The sequence below is a fragment of the Barbus barbus genome (assembly GCF_936440315.1).
Source record: "Barbus barbus genome assembly, chromosome: 25".
Lineage (NCBI taxonomy): Eukaryota > Metazoa > Chordata > Actinopteri > Cypriniformes > Cyprinidae > Barbus > Barbus barbus.
In genome coordinates this window covers 9,381,301-9,406,501 of record NC_136753.1, presented here as the reverse complement: position 1 = coordinate 9,406,501, position 25,201 = coordinate 9,381,301, and the positions used below count along the sequence as shown (strand labels likewise).

At 36.7% G+C, this 25,201-nt stretch overlaps 2 protein-coding genes across 5 annotated transcripts in view; one reads left to right on the top strand and one right to left on the bottom strand.

The window, feature by feature from the left end:
- The window catches only part of LOC306845063 (serine/threonine-protein kinase 11-interacting protein-like), a 46,958-nt gene extending 38,544 nt beyond the window's left edge, over positions 1-8,414 (bottom strand). Inside the window, exons 1-13 of one of the 2 annotated variants that reach the window (XM_079377616.1) lie at positions 8,246-8,414; positions 7,684-7,745; positions 7,137-7,339; positions 6,818-6,892; positions 6,622-6,717; positions 6,406-6,513; positions 6,254-6,325; positions 5,678-5,807; positions 5,158-5,261; positions 4,775-4,864; positions 4,370-4,411; positions 250-420; positions 26-107 (exon numbers count right to left, since the gene is read on the bottom strand). In XM_079377616.1, coding sequence (XP_079233742.1) covers positions 26-107; positions 250-420; positions 4,370-4,411; positions 4,775-4,864; positions 5,158-5,261; positions 5,678-5,807; positions 6,254-6,325; positions 6,406-6,513; positions 6,622-6,717; positions 6,818-6,892; positions 7,137-7,339; positions 7,684-7,744 — 1,234 coding nt within the window. In that variant the 5' untranslated portion in view covers position 7,745; positions 8,246-8,414. The remainder of the gene's footprint in view (positions 1-25; positions 108-249; positions 421-4,369; positions 4,412-4,774; positions 4,865-5,157; positions 5,262-5,677; positions 5,808-6,253; positions 6,326-6,405; positions 6,514-6,621; positions 6,718-6,817; positions 6,893-7,136; positions 7,340-7,683; positions 7,746-8,245) is intronic. The other variant, XM_079377617.1, reaches the window with a different exon arrangement.
- LOC306845065 (insulin-like growth factor-binding protein 2-A) overlaps positions 1-25,201 on the top strand; it is a 36,945-nt gene that overhangs the window by 4,342 nt on the left and 7,402 nt on the right. Inside the window, exons 2-4 of one of the 3 annotated variants that reach the window (XM_079377622.1) lie at positions 7,161-7,383; positions 9,005-9,041; positions 10,784-11,187. In XM_079377622.1, the coding sequence (XP_079233748.1) occupies positions 10,827-11,187 (361 nt within the window). In that variant the 5' untranslated portion in view covers positions 7,161-7,383; positions 9,005-9,041; positions 10,784-10,826. Of the gene's footprint in view, positions 1-7,160; positions 7,384-8,456; positions 8,502-9,004; positions 9,042-9,473; positions 11,188-25,201 lie in introns of those variants that run through there. The other 2 variants (XM_079377621.1, XM_079377620.1) reach the window with 2 other exon arrangements.

The window sequence follows — 25,201 nt, the reverse complement described above, 5'->3', positions numbered from 1 at the left end:
CTCACTTAACTCCTATTTTTATCACCTTGTAAAGCAGACTGCACTCTGACCTCATGGTCTGTGTCACTGGGCTCTGAAATACTAGCTCTCCTCACCTTTACCTTGTTCTGCAAATGGCAAAAATTTGCACAATTCATGTAATGAATCAGATCTTACTAAAATGTTTATGGTGGCTTCGCATCATCAACAATCACGTTCATTTAGTTCAACTTTGTACCACAAAATATTTTGGCCAGATCATGTACTTACTCTGGGTTTCCTTTTTCGAACTCTGCTCACTCCCGATATGCTTGCAGTCAGACTGTCAGTCATGTCCCCACCTCCACTGGACACTTCCTGCCCTCCTTGGTCAGGTGCCATAGAAATTTGTTGAGAAGTGTGGGACATCTGACCAACCAGCTGTCTGGGTTTAGGTAAGATCTGTGAAAAAATAAAAATAAAATAATTGAATGTCACAAGAGCCACAGAACATATTTGTGTAATTCTGTTATTTTTTACCAATAAATATATATATAAAAAGACTATTTCAAATAAATCGAAATACATTTTTTTTCTTAACCTGGGTGACAGGGTTAAAGGTTGAGTTTGGCCAAAACCAAGCACTACTGTGTGAAAATGAAACGAGTTCATTAACATCTTTCCACCATGAATCTCTCTCTTGGGGGTTACAGGTACATCTAAAAAAAATTGAATATCGTGAAAAAGGTCAATATTTTTTGTCACTCATTTCAGAAAGTGAAACCCATATTTTACATAGATTAATTACACAGAGTGAAATATTGCAAGCCTTTATTTCTTGAAATTTTGATGATTATGGCTTACAGATAATGAAAACCCAAAATTCTCAGAAAAATTGAATATTACATAAGATCAATAAAAAATATATATATATATATATATATTTTAAACAGAAAAATCAGAACTTCTGAAAAGTATGTTCATTTCTATGCACTCAAAACTTGGTTGGGCCTCCTTTTGCATGAATTACTGCATCAATGTGGCGTGGCATGGAGGCAATCAGCCTGTGGCACTGCTCAGGTGTAATGGAAGCCCAGGTGGATTTGATAGCGCCCTTCAGGTCATCTGCATTGTTGGGTCTGTTGTCTTCTCATCTTCCTCTTGACAATACCCCATAGATTCTCTATGGGGTTCAGGTCAGGCGAGTTTGCTGGCCAATCAATCACAGTAACACCATGGTCATTGAACCAGCTTTTGGTACCTTTGGCAGTGTGGGCAGGTGCCAAGTCCTGCTAAATGAAATCAGCATCTCCATAAAGCTTGTCAGCAAAAAGAAGCATGAAGTGATCTAAAATTTCCTGGTAGATGGCTGCGTTGACTGTGGACTTCAGAAAACACAGTGGACCAACACCAGCAGATGACATGGCAGCTCAAATCATCACTGACTGTGGAAACTTCACACTGGACTTCAAGCAACATGGATTCTGTGCCTCTCCACTCTTCCTCCAGACTCTGGGACCTTGATTTCCAAATTAAATGCAAAATTTACTTTCATCTGAAAAGAGGACTTTGGACCACTGAGCAACAGTCCAGTTCTTTTTCTCCACAGCCCAGATAAGACGCTTCTGACGTTGTTTCTGTTTCAGAAGTGTTTCCTTTTCCTGAAGACGTCTGAGCGTGGTGACTCTTGATGTACTGACTCCAGCTTCAGTCCACTACTTGTGAAGCTCTCTGTTTGAATCAGCTTTGAATTTGAAGCTCTCTGTTTGAATCAGCTTTGCTTGACAATATTCTCAAGCTTGCGGTCATCCCTGTTGCTTGTGCACCTTTTCCTACCCAAATTCTTCCTTCCAGTCAACTTCGCATTTAATATGCTTTGATACAGCACTCTGTGAACAGCCACATCTTTCAGTAATGACCCTCTGTGACTTACCCTCTTTGTGGAGGGCATCAGTGTTCGTCTTCTGGATCACTGCCAAGTCAGCAGTCTTCCCCATTATTGTGGTTTCAAAGAACAAGAGATACCCAGAATTTATACTGTGGGGATAGTAATTAATTAAAACTCAAATATAAATATTCTAATATGTTGAGATACTGATTTTTGACTTTCATGAGCTGTAAGTTCTAATCATCAAAATTAAAACAAAAAAACTTTTGAAATGTTTTACTTTACATGTAATGGATCTAAAATATATGAAAGTTTCACTTTTTGAAATGTTACAAGAAAAAAATTAGCTTTTTCACAATATTCTAATTTTTTTAGATGTACCTGCATTTGTAATAAAAATGTATTGTAATCAAGTTAACAGATACACTATTTGTCCAACATAGCTAAATATTTTTGGAAATTAAAAGTAGTTATTTTTTACTAGCATTTTTTGTACATTATTTACAATATTAGTTTTCTCTATTTTTCACTACAGTTTATTACAATGAATTGAATATCTAGTGAGATTGTCAAAATAAGTGACAATCTCATTATATTAACTTATCCATTTATGTTAGATTGATGTTTTTTCCCATGCTTTCTATGTTAAGAGAGCATGTCCCAAACCATGGTCTAAGCTGGCCATTTGAAAAGCAAGACAAAAAATGATTCAGCCAGTTTTTTTTAACAACAAAAAAAAAAAAAGGAATTGTCAAAAGTCAAATGTCACTAATCACATGCAGTCAGTGACACATCATTGACCTAAGTGAATGTTTTCTTTGGCCTGTATCAGTGTTTAAATGCTGGGAAAAAAAGAAAAAGGGGGATGTGACACAGAGAGAGAGAGAGAGAGAGAGAGAGAGAGAAAAAAAAAAAAAAAAAAACATGAAGAGAACCCTGAAAAAAGTCCCCTGAATCAGATGGTCCTGAAGCTGCAAACACAAAGTAACATGACTAACAACATCCAGCATCAGGACACTGAAACATCCATCCACAAAATTCGGCCCAGCCAAATTATAAAAACACTAAAAGAAAATTATCTAACCTATTGGAATGAAACAACAGAAAAACAAAGTAAACTTGAATGTTATTTGGCCCTAAACAGAGATTACACAACTGCAGAATATCTGAGTACAGTGAAAGACTGTAAATTAAGAAGACAAATGACGAGGTACACAGCACTGGCTGCCCAAAGAGAGCTGCATCTGCCCACACTGTACCCATGGGGAAATGGAGAAAGCAACACTTCCTTACCAGCTGCCTAACTATGAAAAAATTAGAAAGAAATTTTATCCTAAATTTGAAATACTTTACCCTGACTTCAAACACAACTTCAATATTTATTAGGTGAAAAACAAGATTGTATCTTACTAGCAGCAAGATACATTGGTGCCTGTCACAAAAAGAGGGAGGAGTCAACAAATCAGTGATGCACACACACCACACTAAATTTGAAATTGTTCATAGAATTCTAGAATTCATAGAATTTATTTGTTCTATTTTGTTTAATTATATATGCATGTATTTATTTATTTACTTATGTTTTAATTTTTTATATTTATTTATAGTCCAAAAACCTGAATATGTCAAGACACAGCAAATTTAAGACTTCTCACACAAAGCACCCACATTTCATTTTTGCTAAGTCATGAGAGTGCTGATGCCATGGACACCAAACTGTATTTAATTTTTTTTTGCAAGGTGTTGAGAGTAATTTGTTTTGCTTTTCAGAAGGGCTTCTCAGTCTGAAACACAACAATCATTAAGGATCTTTAGCTGTCTTTTGCCACTGAACACATGGATTTCATGTGAACTGCTTCATTTTAACAGAAGAGATCTTGAATTTTGCTGATGCCAACAATCCTGAAAAAATAAGCAATTTGTAACAATTCTACCATCCTTGCAAACTGTTTTCAAGTCTTTGTTGCTATTAAAGGACATTAAGCTGTTCTAAATCCCTTTCTATGTTAATGTGGGAAAAAGTACAGAACATGTGCAGCTGGAATGCAATGTTAATATATTATAAAGCAACTCTGACCAACAGACATAAATGTGTTTTGTTTTTCGACGGGAAAACTTAAGAATGCCTACTACTTTCACACCTGCTACACCCTTTGGTTTTTATGAGCTGTTTGAGTGTTACTATAATAAAATACAGACTTTCTTAAAAAGGTTCTCATAACATTGGAAGATTAAAAATTAAATAAAAAGGAATATAATATCTATCTATCCATCTATTAAATTAGTTGTCACATGACTCAATATTTCTGATTCATTGTTAAACGTGACTCATTTAATATTTTTTCATATTTAAGTCAGCTATCACGTGGTTAAATATTTACTGTCATTTGATTGTTGAGCCATTTAAAAACTCCATTTGGTCAGAGGAAGTAAAGCACTTTGTTGCGCACTATTCTACTGTAGATTAAAAGCAGATTTGCCTCCTGACCGGAGATGGCGCATGAAGTAACATTTGATACCCACCAGCAGATCAGACTGGGACAGAGGGTTTCCATCCAGCTGGAGCTGAAACGCAAGCACACATGAAAACGTCAGCTTACAACTCTAAACATCTGCAGAAGGGCGAGAAAGGTCTACAACATCTCACTATTAGTTTTAGGAATGACATCAGAAAAAAGGGGGGCACTGGCACCTCCTTGTGGTTGCTATGGTAAACATTAATATAATCAATGATGTTTATTTAGATATACTATAGTTGCTAATTTAAACATTCATTGTAGCAATTCAGAGACTGCTTCAGATTTTTGGATGCCAAGTCACATAAACTGATCATACTGGATAATAAAGCTTTAACATGAGGACCAATTAAAATAATAACTTTGAGGATGTGCACTGTTTATAGTTGTTCGCAAACAGAGAAAGACTCACTCCTTGGTAAGCAGCTCGTGGAGAGAGGTGGTGGATAGTCGATACTCTGTGTGTCTTCTGAAAATACAAAGGGTTTCCTTCCAAAGTTAACTGAAATGAGATCAGAAAACAGTCAATGTGGTATAAAGGAGAAGACAAAAGAAAATCGTCTCTCTCACATTCTTTAGAGGAAATATTCATATTGTGATTGTAAGATCCAGTTGGCTGAGCTAGAAAACGTAGTATTCAAATGTGTAATTATGATCCTCATCAAGCCCAAATTTGTAGCTGTTGTATCATAAAAATGCTAAGACTGAAATCTGAGATTGAGGATAATCACTTTCCTATAATTGAAACAAGCAGTTTAAATTAAGCATCACTTGGACAAGGTGCGTTTATCTTACTGTATTGAGATTATGAAGGAGGGACAGAGGTGCCAACTGAGAATGCTCCATAAGAAGGTTATAAGCCAGATCAAGAGACTGAAGTGATGACAACTGCTCCACCCCTACATTTATGAAAATGAATTTAGGTTAGAATAACCTTTTTTAGTAAAGTAAAACGGTTTATTCACAGTTTGTTAAACTATTCAAAAACGCACACAAATGACTGCATTAAATATACAGTAATTTGCAATCAAGAGCTCTGTCAAATTGTAGATGTTAAATACTAAATAGTGTTACAAATGCATTGAATAGAATGTTAAATACCATTTTAAACAATATACAATACAGACTGTGTTGTCAAATGATGTGTTGACACTCAGATAACATTCTTTATTTTTCCATTTTTGTTTCAAGTAATTTCTTTCAAATTGTTTTCAAAAATTTTAAAAAGCCACCATGTGTGTCGACTAAAAAGCTTAAATAAATTCAACACATAAGAGTGATAGAAAAATTGAAAAAAGGAAAATGGTAAACTTGCCATTGATAGTTTCCAGTTCATTGTTTCTAAGGATCAAGGTTGTGAGTTTGGTTTGGGCACTGACGCCCAGCACTGGTGCTCTCTGGAGGTTATTATAGGCTAAATTCAGATGCTCCAGTTCAGTAAGAGCCTTGGTGGAGACAGAAAAGTCATGAATAAATCCACTCTGTTCTCACATTTAAAACACCACAAATCTAGGGGGCCCCTGAACCATGCAACAGGGCACCGCCCACTAATTGTGACAGCATGCATGAGAATTTGTATTAGGTGTGCAGTAGTATCCCTTCACTCATGTAGATAGAAAAGGAAGAAATAAATTCACACTATTGTTATTTTGTCCAATTTAGCCCTTTTTTTTTTAAATATGATTTGATTATGCATTCAGTTACCACTAAGCGTGTAGAACCATTTATATTAACATGTAATTTTTTTCACAAACATCCAAAGATTTTCCCTCAAAATCATGAAGAAAATTGACAAAGAAATGTGAAAAAAATAAAAATAAATCTGGCTAGTACTGGTCATGTCAAAAAAACAACAACAACAAAAAACCAAGCAAGAACAAAAGCAACCTACCTTCAAAAATTCTGCACAATCTTGGATCTTGTTGTGGCTCAAGTCAAGCCACTTCAGAACATTTAGCAGACTCTAAAACAATTTAGAAAATTGTTACACGTAGATTCCAATTTCTATTACTCCATCATAAATTTAAAACAGGAGATTCTTACTATCGACTCGTCAAGACGGGAGATGGAATTGTAACTGAAATTAAGGGTATGAAGTTCTAACCAGGGTAAAGCTGAGCTGAGATCACCTCCACACAGAGAGAGAAGCTCCTATTAAACACACACACACACACACACACACACACACAATTACATTCTGTATGCAAACGTGGTTAACTTTATAGTCACTGTGCCAATGCTTGTCGGTGCATAATTTACCTCTAGAGAGCTGACACCTTTTGAGCAAGTGAAAACTTCCAGCTGAGAATACACACCTCTAAGACCCTCCAGACAATGAGGAGGAATACGTTTGAGCTAAATAAGATAAACAGACAAAAAGCACCATTTAGGACAATATGGAAAAATAAAGCAACAAACATAATTGAATGAATTTGGTTAGTCTGTTTTGAAATACCTTTAAGTGTTTGAGGGACTTGAAAGGGGAGATTTTCACAACATATTGTAGTTTCACACCAGGTGGATTAACAAGCTGTTTTACAAACATATATGATCAGATCATTGCAACAACAGCTCAGTGTATTGGATCAGTGTAATAAGGATTAGTCAAAACACCTAGCTGAAGTTAGAAATCTGAATTGAGGAAGGTGTACAAAAATGTAGTACTACTAATTAACATGGAATTCATTTTTCTTTCATCTATCAAAATCAAGCTGTACTCCTAATAAGTTCATAATGTCATAGACACATCGAAGCATCATCAGAACCTTCAGCACCTTGAGTGATACTGTCTTCTGCAGCATGTCAAAAAGGAACTGGACTTCCAGCAGGGAGGCAGTGTCTGCTGGGTGGGATGGCAGGGCCAGAAAACCATGCTGATGTGTTCGTGAGAGAAGGTGCCGTTCAAAGAGTTGTGTCAGGTGCTGTAAGCATCCCACTTGCAGAGTGAGAGTACTGGAACCATCCAGTACGGAGTCACCTAAAACAGAGACCAACAAGAACATAATGCAACACTTGAGCCTGGTAAGCATCCTCAAACAAATGCAAAAACACTCTCAGATTGTATTGACTCAATCTCTGTCAACATGCAAACAGTATCTTGCATAGCAGTGTCCAAATTTGCAGTTGTAAACATGGATTACATTGCTTGTCTTCAATATAAAGAGAATAGCATTCAATTCTCAATTTGAATCCTATTCACTCCAAACCTTGCAAACATCTGACTGTGGACAAGGTCTATGTTACACTTTTTTTTTGCCTGGAACTGGGCCTGGTGCAACTGCAGAAATTAACAATGACAAAATTTAAATACTGATTCTATACCATTATTTCGCAGTAATGTGGCAAGTCTGTGTACAACTGTTGACTGACCGGTGGATGACATCCTAAGAAGGGCGAAACATATTATTAATATATTATATCAACAGAAATTTTCCAAATTACTGCAAGAAAAAGAACAATTATTCTAATCTGAATTTACATAAAGCATATATTTATCATTGCTATAAAGACAGGGCATTAATTTGAGTAATAAAATAGACTTGTAAAATTACATGTAGCAGAAAAGAGGGTGGGATTTCACAACCAAACATTCTTCACACTGTTCCTCAACTATAAATACCTGCAAGTCGAGTGTCATCTCTTCCTATTTGTGCTATTTGTGAATTGTAAGCTAAAGCAATATTAATTATTTTTACCACTATAAAAGATATGATCGCAAACCATTCAGGTATCCAGACAAGCTCCAGATGCGTCAATTTTCAATGTAAGTTACCTACACTGTTATTTTAATCTTGTTAACCGTTTAATCAAACACTGGTAACTTAACTCTTCCTGAAGCTCCAACAGTTCAATATCTGTTCTTACGGAATGCGCCAAAACATACCTTATGCTTCAAGAAATACGTGACCCGTAGCCCCAAATAACGTTGTACCCGGTTTTGAACTGGTATTTAGATTCATGGCATTAGTTCAGTTTAATACCCTTTTACATTTGTTGACATCCTGATAGCCGTCACATGATCTTGTTTCTTAAAGGTACGGCGGCCCGAAGACGCCAAACAAGCTTATATTTAACTAAGCGCGCCCTCCTGCGTCTCTTACGTGCACTATAAACAAACAGAAAGAACTTGTGTTTTGAAGGTGAGCGGTTTAATGGCCTGAGAATGTTAAATAAACTAGGCTAGCCCTTAAGACTAAAACTGCGAATATTTGCTTATTAATATATATACATGTATATATATATATACACACACATACAGGGTGCGATTTGTGAAAAAAAAAAACAGAGAGAGGGGGTGCTTTTGTACATTTTTATGAAATGTTTTTAATACAACGCAAACCGTATTTAACACGATCGCAGTTTAATAAAAAAAAACATTGTAGGCATACGTTAGGCCTATTAATTTTTTTTCTGTGTTAGTTTGCCCCTACTGCTGGATATCACAGTCAAAGCTCTAATCTCATTGATTATCTTCACATGTCCATTTTTACAATAGCTTAAAGTGCAAACACTGCAAAATCTACATGCCTTACCAACATGATTGTGTAACTGCTGTTTTTATGGTAGACATGTAATATGTGCAAATATGTTTATTCTCTCCTGTCTTATGTCCACATTGACTCTGCTTTTCTTGGAAATCAAGCACTAAACCTCAGTACTATTCCAAAGTACACTCTATAGTAAGTATTGTAACATATACATTTTAATATACAGTCACACATATTCAAATATTATCTTCATAGGATAATATTAATTAGATTGATAGACCTACAGTTTATTACCTACAAACAAAAATCTGTTAGGCACATACAGTTAATCTCTCTCTTTGGGTAACTGATTTAAACCAAGCCAAACATTATCCATTCTATTATATCTGACCTTTAAACTATTAAAGGATTTTTTCTTCTTAATTTTTGCAGACTACAAGCATAAATATTTCTACAAAACTGTGCAACCTTCTTAAATCTCTAAAATAATAATAATAATCACTGATTCTACATGGCTTGTATTTTGGGAATATGAAAAGTTTCTTTAACTAATTTCCACAGTGCAGTATGCTGTATAGAGGTTCCTCGGGGCATTCGTGTAATTTATCTCACTTGTTTACTCAGAAATGTCCTTGATGGAGAACTGCACTTAACCAACTGGAGATACTGTGGCTTATATCCCACAAAATCCTACAGAAACCCAGACGCTGTACAAACTCTGGGTACACAGACATGGGTTATAAGCCTGTGGGTCTACAGCTGGTTCTTTTTCAAAAAAATGACACATGAGGTTCTGCATAAACACTCCTGCTTCATCACGACACCCACATGACCTGGCATTTCAAAAGTTCCCTTTCTCCGTCAATATCTCCAAGGTGAAAAGGAAGCCTGCCAACCACAAATACATAAAATGCCATAAAATCAGAGAGCACCCACAAAGATAAATAATCCTCATTTATATCTCTTCGACCACCGCTGCAGCTATAGGTCTCACATGGAACAGCTATTTCTGTACCCTTAAATAAACAACGATTAGTCTCAGAGGGGAACAGAGAGTGGGCTTTGCTCTGGACGGGTTAATGGTTGTTTGGTTGGTAAGCATGATACCTTGACTCCTGGCCCCTGTAATCAATAGGCAACTGAGAGATTACAACAACATTCAGCTTGTAGGCTAGTCCTAAGTACATGAAGGCACAGCACTGACATTTAATTTTAATATATGCAGAGAGATTGTATCCATGATTACAAGGACACAGAATAGTTTGCTTATTTGATCATTCATTATATCAGTGTTGCATAACACAGCCCAGGCGGAACAGACAGTGAGGAACACTTCACTGACCACTGCCTCCCTAATCATTATCTTAAAAATTAAATAATTTGCATCATACATAATGCATTCAATAAACACGATCAGTATTGCACATATTATGTAGCTACGTGCAATTTGTGCAGCTGCCTTGTGGTGGGAGGACAGGCTCCCCCTGTTGAAAACAAATAAATAACTTTAATAACTTAAATTCCACTTGTATTTCAAGAATTTCATTTAATTAAGCCATGTAATTTATTAAGACCCTGCTGGTTTAGCCTAGCTCAGGAATTCTCAATGTCTTTTGGAGCTAATAGGACTCCAGCTGCTATATAAGCACTTTTATTAAATGACTGTTGAAATAGCACATTTAAACGTCTCGATTCAAATATTTATTCTAAAATATCTGTTCTGAAATTGAGGCGGGACCCAGGCCTAATAGAAACACAAACCCAAGGCGCTGGCACTGTAGCCCTTTTGAGGATTTGTTTGACAAAGCTGCAGCCCGCCTGTCATCTCCTATGATGTCAGCGGCATACGAACACTGATAGGAGCCCTGAGCAGCCCCAGTTAGCCGCCCTTCACCTGTCCGCGCACACTTCTTACCTTTCCTTCTTACCTGCAGAAGTTAGTGCTCCGATTCACAGAGTTTCTACATCGTGGGCACGATGCTGTTCTACGGGAGTTGCAGCTTGCTGCTGGCACTGGTGACTTTTCACGGCGCCGCTCGCACCGAAATGGTGTTCCGTTGTGCGAGTTGCACTGCGGAGCGCCAGGCGGCTTGCACGATGCTCACGGAGACGTGCGCGGAGATTGTTCGCGAGCCTGGCTGCGGCTGCTGTCCAGTGTGTGCCCGGCAAGAGGGCGAGCTGTGCGGCGTTTACACACCGAGATGCTCCAGTGGTCTGCGCTGTTATCCCAAGCCGGATTCGGAGTTGCCCCTGGAGCAGCTGGTTCAAGGGCTCGGGAGATGTGGACGTAAAGTGGACACTGAGCCCACTGGAAGCGCAGAGCCTCGGGAAGTCAGCGGTAAGTGATTTAAAGTTTTAATTCATGATTTTAATTCATTAATTCATGGTTTAATTCATGATTTGTTGCAGTATCCGAGGCTACTAGCTATAACTGAGCTATAAATAAGCGATTTCAAATCATTTGTTTCTTCCTGTTATAACAATGATAAAACATCAGATGATTTATTGGAACTAATAGGCTTATAAAAGTGTTTCGTATTTGATTATTTTTATTCACATATTATTATGTAGCCTAGACACAGAAGGCGTTTCCTTAGATTTAATTTAATAACACACCGTATTGCTACAAATAGCCTATTTAATAAAACACAATTTGTATGCCTTGACAAAATTAATGAAAAAAAGTAGTATCTTTTCACAAAAGTTTTCTATTCCGTGTTTTGCCGATAGTGCAGTAGCCTACAGTTTTAGCTTATCAGCAGTCATCGATAAAAGACTTGATTAATTGGTTGGAGCTCAATATGAGTCTTTCGTGTTGTAGCCTACTCTATATATTTTAGCCTAAATATTTTGACAGCCTGTTAATTAGGCACCTGTTGTGGCAGTATGAAGTCTATGTTTATAACTGAAAGTGAACATTAGGTCAAAAAGGAAAAATAAAATAAAAAGAAAGCATTTTCTGGAGAATGGGGAGTAAATGGAATGCAACAGTGATAGCAAGACGGATTTTGCGCTTTGACCCTTTCCTGCAGTAAATTTATCATTGTGTGTGTGTGTGTGTGTGCGTGTGTGTGTGTGTGAGAGAGAGAGAAAGAGAGAGAGAGAGAGAGAGAGAGAGAGGATGGGTCTGAACAAGAACAAACAGTGGCGCCTTAAGGAAATTTTAATTGGGGAGCCATGGGTCCAGTAAAAACGTTATGGTAGGCTACGCCAAATGTAATTTTAAAAAGTACGTTGTCTTAATAATTGATCACTTAGGCTACTGCATATTCAGTTATTATGCAGTTACATAAGGAAATACATAGGCTATGACATAGGCTGTTTATGGGATTAAGTTTTGAGTTCAATTTTTAGGCTAAATAAATAAAAATCGAACGAAATCCAGGCGAAAAATATTTATTATATTTATAAAATAAATATAAAAATAAACATGTAAAAGTAGATGTACCACCCTCATTGGTGGAATTTAATTAGACTACATAACGAGGGGTGAGATGGAGATATAGGCCCTTTTTATCAAATGAAAGCTATTAATGAACTCTTTCTACTGGCAAAAGTACTGTTATCCATGAGTGTACACAATTTTATTAAAAACAATTGAAATCAGTTCACAAAGTCAGCTCAAACTATAATCAAATTTTTGTTTCGGCTCTCCTGTAAAGTTGGTGAAATGTCACTTACACCTTTCTGGTTCTTACCCCTCGCTCTTGGGCAAAACGTCCTGTCGTTTAGACTTAGGTCTGTGAATCGATTTGGTTATATGAGTGTGGAGCCTATACTGTAGATCCTATAGACATACTAAGTACGAAAAAAACAGTAAATTTAATTATTGTAGCCCCACCTAGTGTTGAACAGATGTATGTATACCTGAATAGTTAGTGGGATTTGGGATCAGGGCTCTGTGATTTATGGTCTCTCAAACACTTTTAGGGAAGATAATAATAATAATAACAACAATAATAATAATAATAATAATTGTTATTATTTGTTTATTTTTTATTTTTTTTAAAGGGGTTCCAGCACTTAGCACTTTTGGTGCTTGGTCATCTAATAAAAGTACACACTAATAACAGTTCAGTTGAGTAGTCTGTTTTTGGCTCCATGGTTTTTAAAAATGTAGCACTTTTGATCATGAATATTGATGATGAAGCCAGATGGAGCATTTCCAAGTGCTTCTAAACAGAAAATAAGTTTTTAGACTACACTGGCCAAGTTCCTAAATATATTTATTATTCGGTATTAGCGTGAATGGATTGGATTGCAAAGTTTGGAATCATTTGCTAAATAATTTGGTTGAATTGGATTGCATGTCTAACTCGTTTAATATTTATCTAATTGAACATCTTTCCTAAAAACATTTCAGTTAAAAAGTAGTATTGGACCTACAGTTCAGTGCCGTTATTCAAGTTTGTAATATCCTTCACAGCCTCTTTTTCATCCATGTAGAATTCAGTATGCCGTCTACCATGACCAAGGCCTATTGGTGGTGTCTAGATAGTAGTTTTATAATGTTATAATGTTTAAATATATTAAGTAATTTTAGCATTATAAGTAGGCTATGAAGTATTGTATGCATGATTTTTTTTCTTATCCCAAATACTATCCTTTCACCTGTTTGACAGGTACTATATGGATTTAATCATCTTGAACAAAACAAAAACATCATAAACAGTATTGTTTTTTTGTGTCAAAATATGTGACAGTTTCTCACTAACTCAATCACAATATAAAAAATATTACATTTTAGATTAAATTATAGAGGAAAATGAGAGCAAATAGACCAAAGGCCCAACTGTACCCCCCTTTTTGAATAAGATTGGAAAAAGAGCCCTGTTGTAGCAATATACTATACATTATATACTATAATATCTGCCTAGAGTCTTTATATTTATGCACATACATTATTAGTAGACTTTCAAAACAGGCCTGATTTATATCTGTAGTACAAAGTGTTCATGAACTGCGGGGTTCATGAACTGTGCAAATACTGCATCTTCACGTCCTGCGCTGGTGTCTTTAGTGTCATTAACATGCTGGATTGTACAGCAGCACTGTCTTGGTAAATATGACCAAAAGGTCTCCATAAAAACAAACAACTTTGCTCTGTCTGTGGGCAAATATTCGTGCCCAGTGTGAATAGGTCCGTAGGATTCCATTGTTTTTGTTTAAAATCTTGAACATTCACAGCGAATATTTGATCTTGGTCCTTTGAAGCTCTATACAAGTGTTCTCCAAATCCTGTTGTGGCAGAGGGCACGTATTCTGGTGAAAGACAGGAAAACATACACTTCCTGCGAATGACGAGCGTAGCTCTTCAACACCAGACAGCCTCACTTAACATTGTTGCGACACAATTGAAATGCTATTGAAGTACATTTTGACCTGTTCAGCTATTTTTTTATTAGGTGGCATTTGAAATCTTAAAAGTCTGAGGGATGATTGGGAGCATACAGTTGGTCTGTCATTGCACTATTTGCCTTTTAGGACTTCAGGAGTCCTTATCCTACTTGTTTAAGGATCTCTGTAGGCCAACTACTCCATCTTTTCTCCTTTTACTAAACATTTCTTGATTTTTACAAAAACAAACAAACAAAAATATACATAAATAAAAATAAATAATTACTGAATAGCTACAGTTTAGAAAATATTAAATATAAAAAGACGTATGTCTGGGGGGGGGGGGGATGTAATGAATATTCCATTGCATATAATAAATATTCAAATTGAACTATTTCTAATTGTTTAATTGTTCTAATTGCAGTATTTAGGTGAGAGAGGAACTGAGAGAGGTTTATCAGTTTAATGGTTCTTTATTAGATGACAGGGAAAATATGACAACGTTAAAAACAACATTTCGAAATAATTGATACTGGGGTGTTCGTCTCATTATCATATTTGAAGGAGCAAAGGCAGTATAGAACACATATACATACTTGAAAATTATACCATTAGAGGAGAAGGGCATGCAAAGGTTGTTGTTGTTGATAATGATTTTCTTTTTAAACAAACCATACATTTACAAGGCAAGAATACAATAAATACTAGAATAAACAAGATCACCCTTGATTTGATCATATACAACCGAAACCCTGTGATAGGCTCCAGCATCCCCAAGACCCTGCACATTAGAAAATGGATGGATGGATACATGGATGGTCGGATACCACAAAATCCAACAGAATTATATAAGTACTCAACTCATGGAAGATTTATATGGAGACTCCAGACCAATGTTCCCTCTAATTTTTTTTTTCTTGCTGAGCAAAACTTTTCTCTATTGGGTGGACATTTCGGGCACCTGAGCAAAACATTCTTTACCCTGTACAGCACACACACAAGAAAGTGTGTAATTTTTAACTTTAATGTGCTATTTATATATGACTTGATACTGTAACTAAATGATGCGCATTTTAGGTTACCTGAGAAAACATTGTTACAGTATACACTGCCATTCAAAAGTTTGGGATCAGTCAAGTTTTTTTAAGAAGTTTCTTATGCTCATCAAGGCTAGTTGATAAAAAAAAAAAATACTGAATACAAATCATCATCATCATCACAGGATCATGTTATACTGAAGACTGTTGTAACGATGCTGAAAATTCAGCTTTGCTTCACAGGAATAAATTATATTTTAAGGTATAAGGTAAGTATTAAAATAGCAAACCAATATTAGAAATTGTAATAATATATTTTTTTTTTCTGTATTTTTGAAATAAATACAGCCTTGATGAACAAGAAGACGCCATTATAAAACAAGGTAAATCATTTATTAGGTTTGTAATATAGTCCTAACATAATATATAATATCAAAACAAACCCATCCTCTGCTATTTCCAGCACTTAATCAAGCCACTCTTCTTTAATACATGATGACGTTTATTTCACATGTCATTGTTGTTTGCATTGGTTCTCGTGTTGAGCGATTTCGTCCACAACTATTTGGTTTCTACAGCGGCTCATTTGGTGCACATCATTCTGTTTCTGTTAAACCTGTAAACCGCATTCACCAGTTCTAACTCTATAGCGGCACCAGTTCTATAGCAGTTTAGCATTGCGATTCTTTCGCTTTTACTAGAATTCAATCAAATCGCTTTCCCAACTAATTTTTACGTGTGTGCGGCACATTATTTCTTCTGCGCAGCCAAGGTGGAAGAAGTGCGTGGCCGGAAAGCTTAGCGGGAACATTGCTCCAGACACAATATCCATCTTATTTTTAACTTCAGAGTGGGCACAAGTCATAAACATACTGTTGTGTCAACTCAACAGTGACATAAACACTGTTTACTGCACTTTAATATTCTTCTAGTTATTTAGTGGCTAATTAATCAGAAGTCTCACACATTCAAAGAAAATAAATTACTTCCACACTGCAAAATAAGTTGAAGATGGCCATTGATATTGCTATTTATTTTATTGGGAAAAAAAAATAAAAAATTGCCCTTGCTCTCAAGTTATCTGCAGTTTGCTGGTCTGGAGTTTGCTGGTCTGTCAAACTGAATACACTTATAAACCCACCCAAATAAATAAATGGAGAGTCCACAAAATGGAGGAACGATGGAAAAATATCAGAGATTAATTTACCATGAGATAGTGTCTACACAAAGTAATACATATAAATGAATAAAATAGCTGTATTAGTAATACTCGCATGCTTTGAATAAGATTACATAAAATTATCAGTTGAAGCAAGGCAGTTTTCATTTACGATCAAAAATTATTTACTGATGAATAAATAGATACAACTGCAAATCTTATATTAGTACTGGCCGTTTTTCATTGGTTCACATTTTTCTATTATTTTCAGTAAAGTTATTTATTAAAGAGAGTTAATTAAAAATAAATAAATAAAAACAATTCACATGTTCATTTACAATATAACAAAAAAATGTCAGGTTTTATTGTTTAATATTTTCAGGTTTTGACAGTGCAGGGTGAAGCAAAGAATGGTGACAGGCAAACAGACAGATAACAGTACAGATAAGAATAATATGGCTTGACTGGCAAGGCAAAAATTGTACAAGACAGCAGTCAAAGGGAGAATTAATAGGGGAGGAAATGAGAAACAGATGAACAGGTGTAAGGACCAGCAACTAAGAAAGGAAATCAAAAGCAAACACATGAAGCACTCAGACAAATAGGAGAATGGGAGAAAACCCACAGACTAGGCCAGAGTCCTAACACTACAAATTCTGGGCAAAGGAACTCATCGACTAGTGACCAATTCAGGATGGCTCTATTGAATGCTAGCAGCCCATCCAGTCTCCTAGACAGTGGGAGTAAGGGGACTGAGACAAACAAATTTGATGCAAGAGACCTGAAATACCAAGTGAATCAATTGAAGGGATTGCAGCCGCACAACCACCAGACTGAGAACCTTAACAATAAGATGGCCCAAAGAACTGCAATGCTAGCTTTTCAATTGGCACCCATAAGGGTGGTTAGTTAAGGCATAAACATGGCAATCATGCTTGGATTCTCACTGAAATAATCAATTGGAAATTGCCTGAACGAGGTTGTCTAAGCTTAATTTAAAATGAACTCTGGTGTGGTTTGATTGCGGTGAGCAAGAAATCAGACCCAATTGACCAATGAACCAACGAATCATAATTATGGGAAATGTGTTATATAAAAGTGTCAGTGTCTACTTCTGTAAATAACCACATTAATGAACATTAATGCTCTTTAAAAACAACAACAACAAAAACACTTTCATCTGCTCTTTTCTGAAACAGGTGCATTGCAAGAATGCTAAACCTTGATTCCCATTGTAATTTGTCAGTATATCATGGCGGATTACGCTATAAGGAACATAAACAGGTGTACTCTGATCAATGAGAGGACTGGTTTATTCACATGCTTGCAGACAACATATTTTATTATGCTTTATATGCTGCCTTGTTAAAGTTAACCTAACTATTAAGAAAAAGCAACACTGTAACAATTTCAGTCCCTGTTTCGGAAAGAAGCAAATGATCTAAAGGTCTGAAAATGCCCTAAGAGGCTGGCCGTTGGTAGAGAGGCAGTCTTTGCAAACAAACGTACCTGGGTGCTCAACAATATGCAGCTCTTCTTCAGCATGGAGAAGCATCTCTCTAGCCTTTCTCCAAGTGGGGTGACAGTTGAATGGAAGCCTGAGCTGGAGGAATAACGGACGGGACTTACTAGACTTATTTTGATGCAGACAAAGCAAGCAGCCACAAACCATTAGACATTGTCTACCACAGTTTGCATTAGGATTCAAGTGCAAGGCTAAAATAAATTTTTCAAAGCTGAAATACTTGATACAACCTCTAAAAATGTGGCACTCGTTCTGCAAAATGACATGAATGGTGGTATAGTGGGACTGCATAAATTTAAAAATGGGTAATGGAAAACCCCCAGTGTAAAGTTTTGGCCATAATGGAAAGTACTGAGTGTGCTAACAGCACAGAACAAGTAGGTCCTCATATATTGGTCTCATCTTCACTAAGAGGGAAATGGCTGGTGACCCCCTTCCCATTTGCAATGACCCGAAAAAATAGGCCTCACAAAGCCCTCAGCATCTGGCAGAGGGACTCAAAAATAAACGGACTGCTTATAAGCTATACCTACAGGGCTGTGGGGAAGCGGTACCCGTTGGACTAAAATAGCGCAAACTAATCCCCCAGTTTTCTGCAAGAGCGGGTATGGCTGCCATCCCCCCCTAGGGCGACTCAGCAACTCAAATGCCAAGAATCTTACTGTGTCTATGTCCAGAATAAACTCTCTAGCTCCCTGCAGCAGCTTGGAGATAACACAAACAATGTGAGAAATGTTGAGGCGAGCATGCTCGGCGTGGGAGCATGCAATGGTCTAATGTCCACTTTGGAATTTGCAGAGGTGGTGTTTTTTTTCAGGAGTTTTCATCGTATAGTTATAGTTCATACATGTTGGTCTAGGGGTAAGGATGTAGGGCAGCAATGTTTCCCCAAGGCCTGAATTATGGTTATTCAGTGAACCTTGTTCGTTACTTAACACCTTTTAGTCAAGCTTGTACTGTCTTGCCTGCATGCTGTAAAGCAAACCTCATTATCTCTAATCATTGCTCTTGATATCTTATGTGTATGGTTACTCTGCAAGTGTTAAGTGAAATATAGATGCGATTTATTTTGGAGGCACTCTTTGTGAAAAAGTATGCTGGAACTCAATACAATGTTATTTGTTAATTTAGAGGTGATGTTAACATCAGGGCTTTTTTCCTAAAAATACAACTGAAATGAAAACTAAAATACTATAATCTTAATTCTTCATAAAATAATGTGAATAAAATAACTGGAATAAAATAAATATCGCAAAGTCAACAAAAAACTAAAACTAAATGACAGCAACAGTTGTTAACAGACAACTGTCTAATTCAAAAATTAATTACTGTTTGTCAAATCATTAAGTACTTACCCATCAGATCAGATAGCGGAATAATCTGACCACAGCACCATGTGACATTCAGACTCAGCAGAGGAGTCTGTTGCCGGGTTCAGTACTTGTGTTGCATGTCGTTAGTCACAACTACTAGAAGAAAATACGGCTCACATATCCTAGCCAGAAGAATTGAGCTGCAAGTGAGACAATGAACCAGTCCTCAAGAAAATTACGTATTCATACCCAACACATGGCAGGAAACCGGCTCCACCTGGAGATTATAGAATCTTGTAAAGGTATTAGGTGTCGCCCAACCCGCACCTCTGAAGAGGTGCCATGCATCCATGCCCAGGAGGAGGCAACCCTTCAAGTAGAGTGAGCTCTCACCACCAGGGGGCACGGCTCTCCTTGTGTCTGGTACGCCAAGGTGATGACATCCACTAGCCAGTGGGCCAACCTCTTTTGGGAGATAGCCTTTCCCTTCTGCTAACCACCAAAGCAAACGAAGAGCTGGTAAGAGCATCTAAAGCCCTGGGTGCTTTCCACGTAAATGGGACACAGCAACACAAGGGCTGGATCTGCTTCCTGCAGAGGCAGCACTTGCGTTCACCACCTGGTCTCAAAAGGGAGTAGTGAAAACTTGGGCACATAATCAGGCTGGGGTCTCAGGGTAACGTGAGAGTCAGGTGGCCCAAACTCAAGGCACGATTTGGTAACCGAAAATGCCTGCAGGTCCCCAACCCTCTTGATGGATGTGAGCGTGACCAGGAGCATTGTCTTAATTTCAACCAAGGGGTGCCAAAATGCCAACTCCCCGACCATGCTTACTACAGAGTACTACCCCCTCCGACCACAAAATCCCCCCAACCCCCGGACCACGATGTAAAACGAGGATGTATGCCAGTCATCAAGATAGTTGAGGACTTGGATGGCCTGTCAGACACTCCCATAGTGGAGGCAGGGCACACTCTACAAATTTCGTGAAGATGCGGGGAGACAGGGACAGCCCGAAGGGGAAGAACCCGAAAAAGCAAACTGAAGAAACGGCTGGTGTCGAGGCAGAATTGAAACAGGAAAGTACAATCAGGTCTATAAATGCAAACCATTCCTTGTGCTGAATGCACAAAATAATGCACTCTTGAACGCAAGCTTTTGAAGTGACCGATTCAGGACTGGCAGATCCAGGATTGGTCGTAACCCACCACGCCCTTTCTCTGATGCTGTAATTGACATCTTATCCTCTTCAGGAGCCCCGAACGAGATACTAGGCCTGCCGTGGGCTAGTCCGACAAACATTCCTGACAGTGATCCTCAGATAACCCTGATCTCTAATCAATGCAGCCACACAGTTTTTACGACCAGAAGAATCGGACTGGGTAGTACAATATCGAACCATGAACTGAAACACAAGAGGAAATGAAATACACAGCGATAACTAACAGTTGTGAGGACTGAATTAATTGTCATAGCAACTGAGGACAAATGGAACAAAGGAAAACAGGAATCAATGAAGAGCAAACTAAAAGTCCATGAAAATTAAACTAAGACCAACTAAACTTAATGTGATTGTGACAATAGTGTATTAACTAAGAACTGTTACATTTGTTACACTATTGATTCTTATTTGTCAATGTTAGGTCATATGAATGCAGCTGTTCATTGTTAGTTTAGGTCTAGTTATTGTTGGTTACGCTTTATTTTAAGGTGTCCTTGTTATAGTGTAATTATACATTTAAGAACTGAGTAATATTAATTAACTACATGTACTTACTATATGATTAGAGTTAGGATTAGGTTTTGGCTCAGGGTTACTTGCATTTAATATGCATAATTAATTGTTATTATAATAGTGAGTACATGTAACGTGTAACAAGTACACCATAAAGTAAAGTGTTACCGTATTTTTTATAGTTATTTCACATTAACTAATGTAGTTAACTAATGTTAGTCATTGGAACTATATTGAAAAGCTTCAGATGGTGATGTGGCGTTGGTGCATGTGAAGTTAGCTGATACTGATAATAAAGACAGAGACATGGATGATGTGTGGGACTATTTTGAGCTTAATTATGAAAATGGAAAAAGCAAATGCATTATCATAACCATTTGTATGATTTGTGGTGTTAAAATTAAAGGAAAAAATCCCACAAACCTAATTGTTGAAAGCAATTACCTTAAATGGCACAAATTATTCCTGACTAAATACGTGGAAAAGAAGAATACCATCGAAAATGAAGCCTGTGCTACTAGCTCTCAAACTGAGAAACAGCAGACTCTGACATTGTGTTTCCAAAGATCTGAGGTTTGGATGAAAAACATATAAGAAACTTGGAAATTTGCTCGGAAATTTTATTTGTTGAGATTTGCCAAAGTTTAAAACTTTAAATTTTTCTCATGACCCCAAGTTCATCGCTCAATTAATTCCATGATTGCGCTGAAAAGGAAAAATGACAACACAGCATATGAAAGGAAATCTTATACCATTTATTTTCTTATTGTTATTATGCAAAAAGTATACTAAATCTAAGTAAAGTATACAAATATTCAAGTGTTTCTACTTGCTATAAGTGTACTAAACAGTTAGCATAAATATAAAGGTTTAGGAAGTGTTCTGTTAAGGCCATTGCACACTGAGTCCGAAATTTTCGCATGTTGAAAAATAAATACGTCCGTCAAAAAAAAATTTGGATCGGGTTTGATTTTTTGCGTTTTTCGCATCCGTATAAAGCATTTTGAGATGCTTTGAGAAAGTGTTTTGACAATTCAGAGCCACCGTACAAGCGAAAGCCAAAATCCAAAATAGTGTCAGACAAATTAATACACTTCGTCTTGCAGCACAGAGCACTTTATGACAAACAAATTGCGGAATACAAAGATACAGAATATAAAGAACTGCTGTAGCCTATTTTTTTTTATGCCTGGCGCGCACCTTTCCGATGCCGCAGTTCGGTGTGTGTGTGTGTGTGTCTGTTGGTGTATCCATACCTCAGACAGTCTCTTTTCAGGATAAATTGGTTCACGGAAATTGGTGGTCTTCTTTTTAATATGTGGATTCAGTATCGCTAGCAAAGTATCAAACTGAGGCACTGACATCCTGAAATAAACTTTGAATCTCTCGGGATAATCCTGGATAATTCCTCTCTGCGCAATCTAAGGATTGGATGGACCCAATATTTCCTTTTTCTTTTTTTAAAAAGAGAGAGGACAACAAAATCATCCTCTCACTGCTTGAAGACATTTTGTATAGTTTTGCGAATTTTTTCGCAACGGATTAATTAAAAGGCATCGGACTCAGTGTGGAAGAAGGTCTCTGTGCGTGACGAATTTTTAAGATTGCGAATGCGAAAAAACAACGCATGCGAAAATTACGGACTCAGTGTGCAGAGAGACCTTTAATTACTAAACTATAATTACTAAAACTAAAAACAAAAACTTAAATCAAAGCTACCTGAAAACTAAAAATAAAACTAATAATATAAATACAAAGACAACTAATTTGAAAAAAAGAAAAAACTATAATAATGTTGGTTAACGCACACTGATTTTAGGTAAGTGGTCACAAACAATTTATTTTAGCTACATTTAATTAAAATATATATATATATATTGAAAGTTAGTCAACTAAATTAGTTTATTTAAATGTAGCTAAAATAAATTGATTGCAACCACTTATCTTAAAAAAATTTAGTAAATTCAATTAATATTTGTTTTTTCAGTGGCAGGATAAGACTCATTATATTATCAAATCTTTTACTATATATCATTTTAGAATATGATTCTACTATCATTTTAGGACATATTTTTCAAATATGTCCGAGTTCTCCTGTAGCATGGCACAGGTTCTGACAGGTTCAGGGCTTGTCATCAGCTTACAATAGCAATACTGATAAAGATTTAAATTGTCAATTGAGTAATCTTTGAACTGTTGTGCATAAACCTGCCCAATCTGTTTACTGATGAGGACTTAGAAACAATTGAAATATATTTATCTGCTCTTCTTCCACTGGGAGAGAGAGAGAAAAAAAAGATTATTGCAAAGAATATAGGATATTAAATTAATGTTGAACCAGTGGAACAGATCTCTGTCTTTTTTCTTTCTTTCAGTGGACAGTAGAACAGAGATGTTTGATCCCAAACAGATGGAAAGGAGAATTTTTTATTAAGACAAGGAGCGTGTAGTTCCCATGTAACATCAGTGCTGACTACCATGCCAGAGTTCCAGTGTAGAGTTTGCATTGGATGATGCCAGATAAGATGGTAGTGATTAAGTTTGTTGGCGTGACGCTACGCCAACATCTTGGCATCCCTTCCAGCACTGTAAGTTCTTTACCCATTTAAACCAGCATGCATTTTGAGCATCCATGCACTTATATTCTCATGGTAGATGTAAAAGTAATGGAAATAACTTAACAACCAGCACTCTGGTTGTAAAAATTAATCACTTTAATTTTGTGTTCTTCTCTTTGCTACTGGACAGTGATGATTGGCCCTCCATGTGGTTTATTTTAAGAATTGCCATCCTTCATGGATGCACCCCCACCCCTCCCCCACACACTATTTATTTCCTGAAGGACTTGGAAAACATCTGCAGATTAAAACAGTTCCTTCCACTTTCCATTGAATGATTGTATTTGGGGAACTTGTGGAGGCATCCAAAAAGTCCACTGCAGCTTATAAAGGGTGAAAGCTTTTGAATACAAATACACAGAAAACATGAAGATAAGACTTTTGAACATAGATTCTGGGCTTGATTAAAGTTGTTCTTGGTATGTCCTCAAAGTAAGATTTGAACATTTAAGCTGAGTGAGACAAACATTATGGTCCATGATTTCTAGGTATAGCTTACTTTACTATATGACCTTGTTTAACTTACTGCCCTCTGGGAGGCGCTTCAGGAGCCTCCGAACAAGGACAAGCAGACTCAGGAACAGCTTTTTCCCTACAGCTGTTTCCCTACTAAACTCTGCCCAACGATACTCCCCTCACACACCACTACAAACTCTTCACCCCTCCCCATCATTAAATCGATTAAAAAAACAAACAAAAAAACAATCTACACACTGAGTACTATGCACTGGAAATTTTTATTTCTATGCACTTTCAATGTTCATTGCACTAGTGTTTATATATCTTAATGTATAGCTTATTCATATCCATTTGTAATTATATTCATAGTTTTTGCTCATAGTGTACATACATTTACTGCACAATCCATCTGTATAGTATGTTCATATCACCCATCTGTATATCATACTGTCCATAGTACTACTGCCTTATCTGATTCTGTACATATGTAACATATTGTAGGCACTGTATATCCTGTACCTCTGCTTATTGCACTTCTGGTTAGATGCTAACTGCATTTCGTTGCCCTGTACCTTACATGTGCAATGACAATAAAGTTGAATCTAATCTAATCTATTCTATATATATACAGACAGTGCCCTCCATAAGTATTGGAAAAGTGAAGACAAAATTGCTCTGTTGACTGTGGAGTCAAGACATTTGCAAATATGATTAAAAGATGAATATGAGACAAAACTACAGAATGTCACATTTTATTATTAGATGTTTCAACACATACATGTTTTACCAAATAGAAAGAACAGCACTTTTAGAGTTCATCCCACTCATTAATGTGAGCATAAGTATTGGGGCAGTTGAACATAAGGCAGATATAAAAGATTAAAATCTATTATTTAGTTGCATATCCCTTGCACACAATCACAGGAGCGAGTCTGTGACCCATAGACATCACCAGACTCTTGGTCTCATTCTTTGAAATACTTTTCCCAGCCTTTAATGCAGCCAATTCCAATTGTTGCTTGTTTTGTGGAGTTTCTGCCTTTACTCTCCTCTCCAGCTGGTGAAATTCATGTTCAATCGGATTTAAATCTGGAGATTGACTTGGGCAATCTAAGACTTTCCATTTCTTTGCCCTTATAAATTCCTTGACTGAACTTTGAGTCATTGTC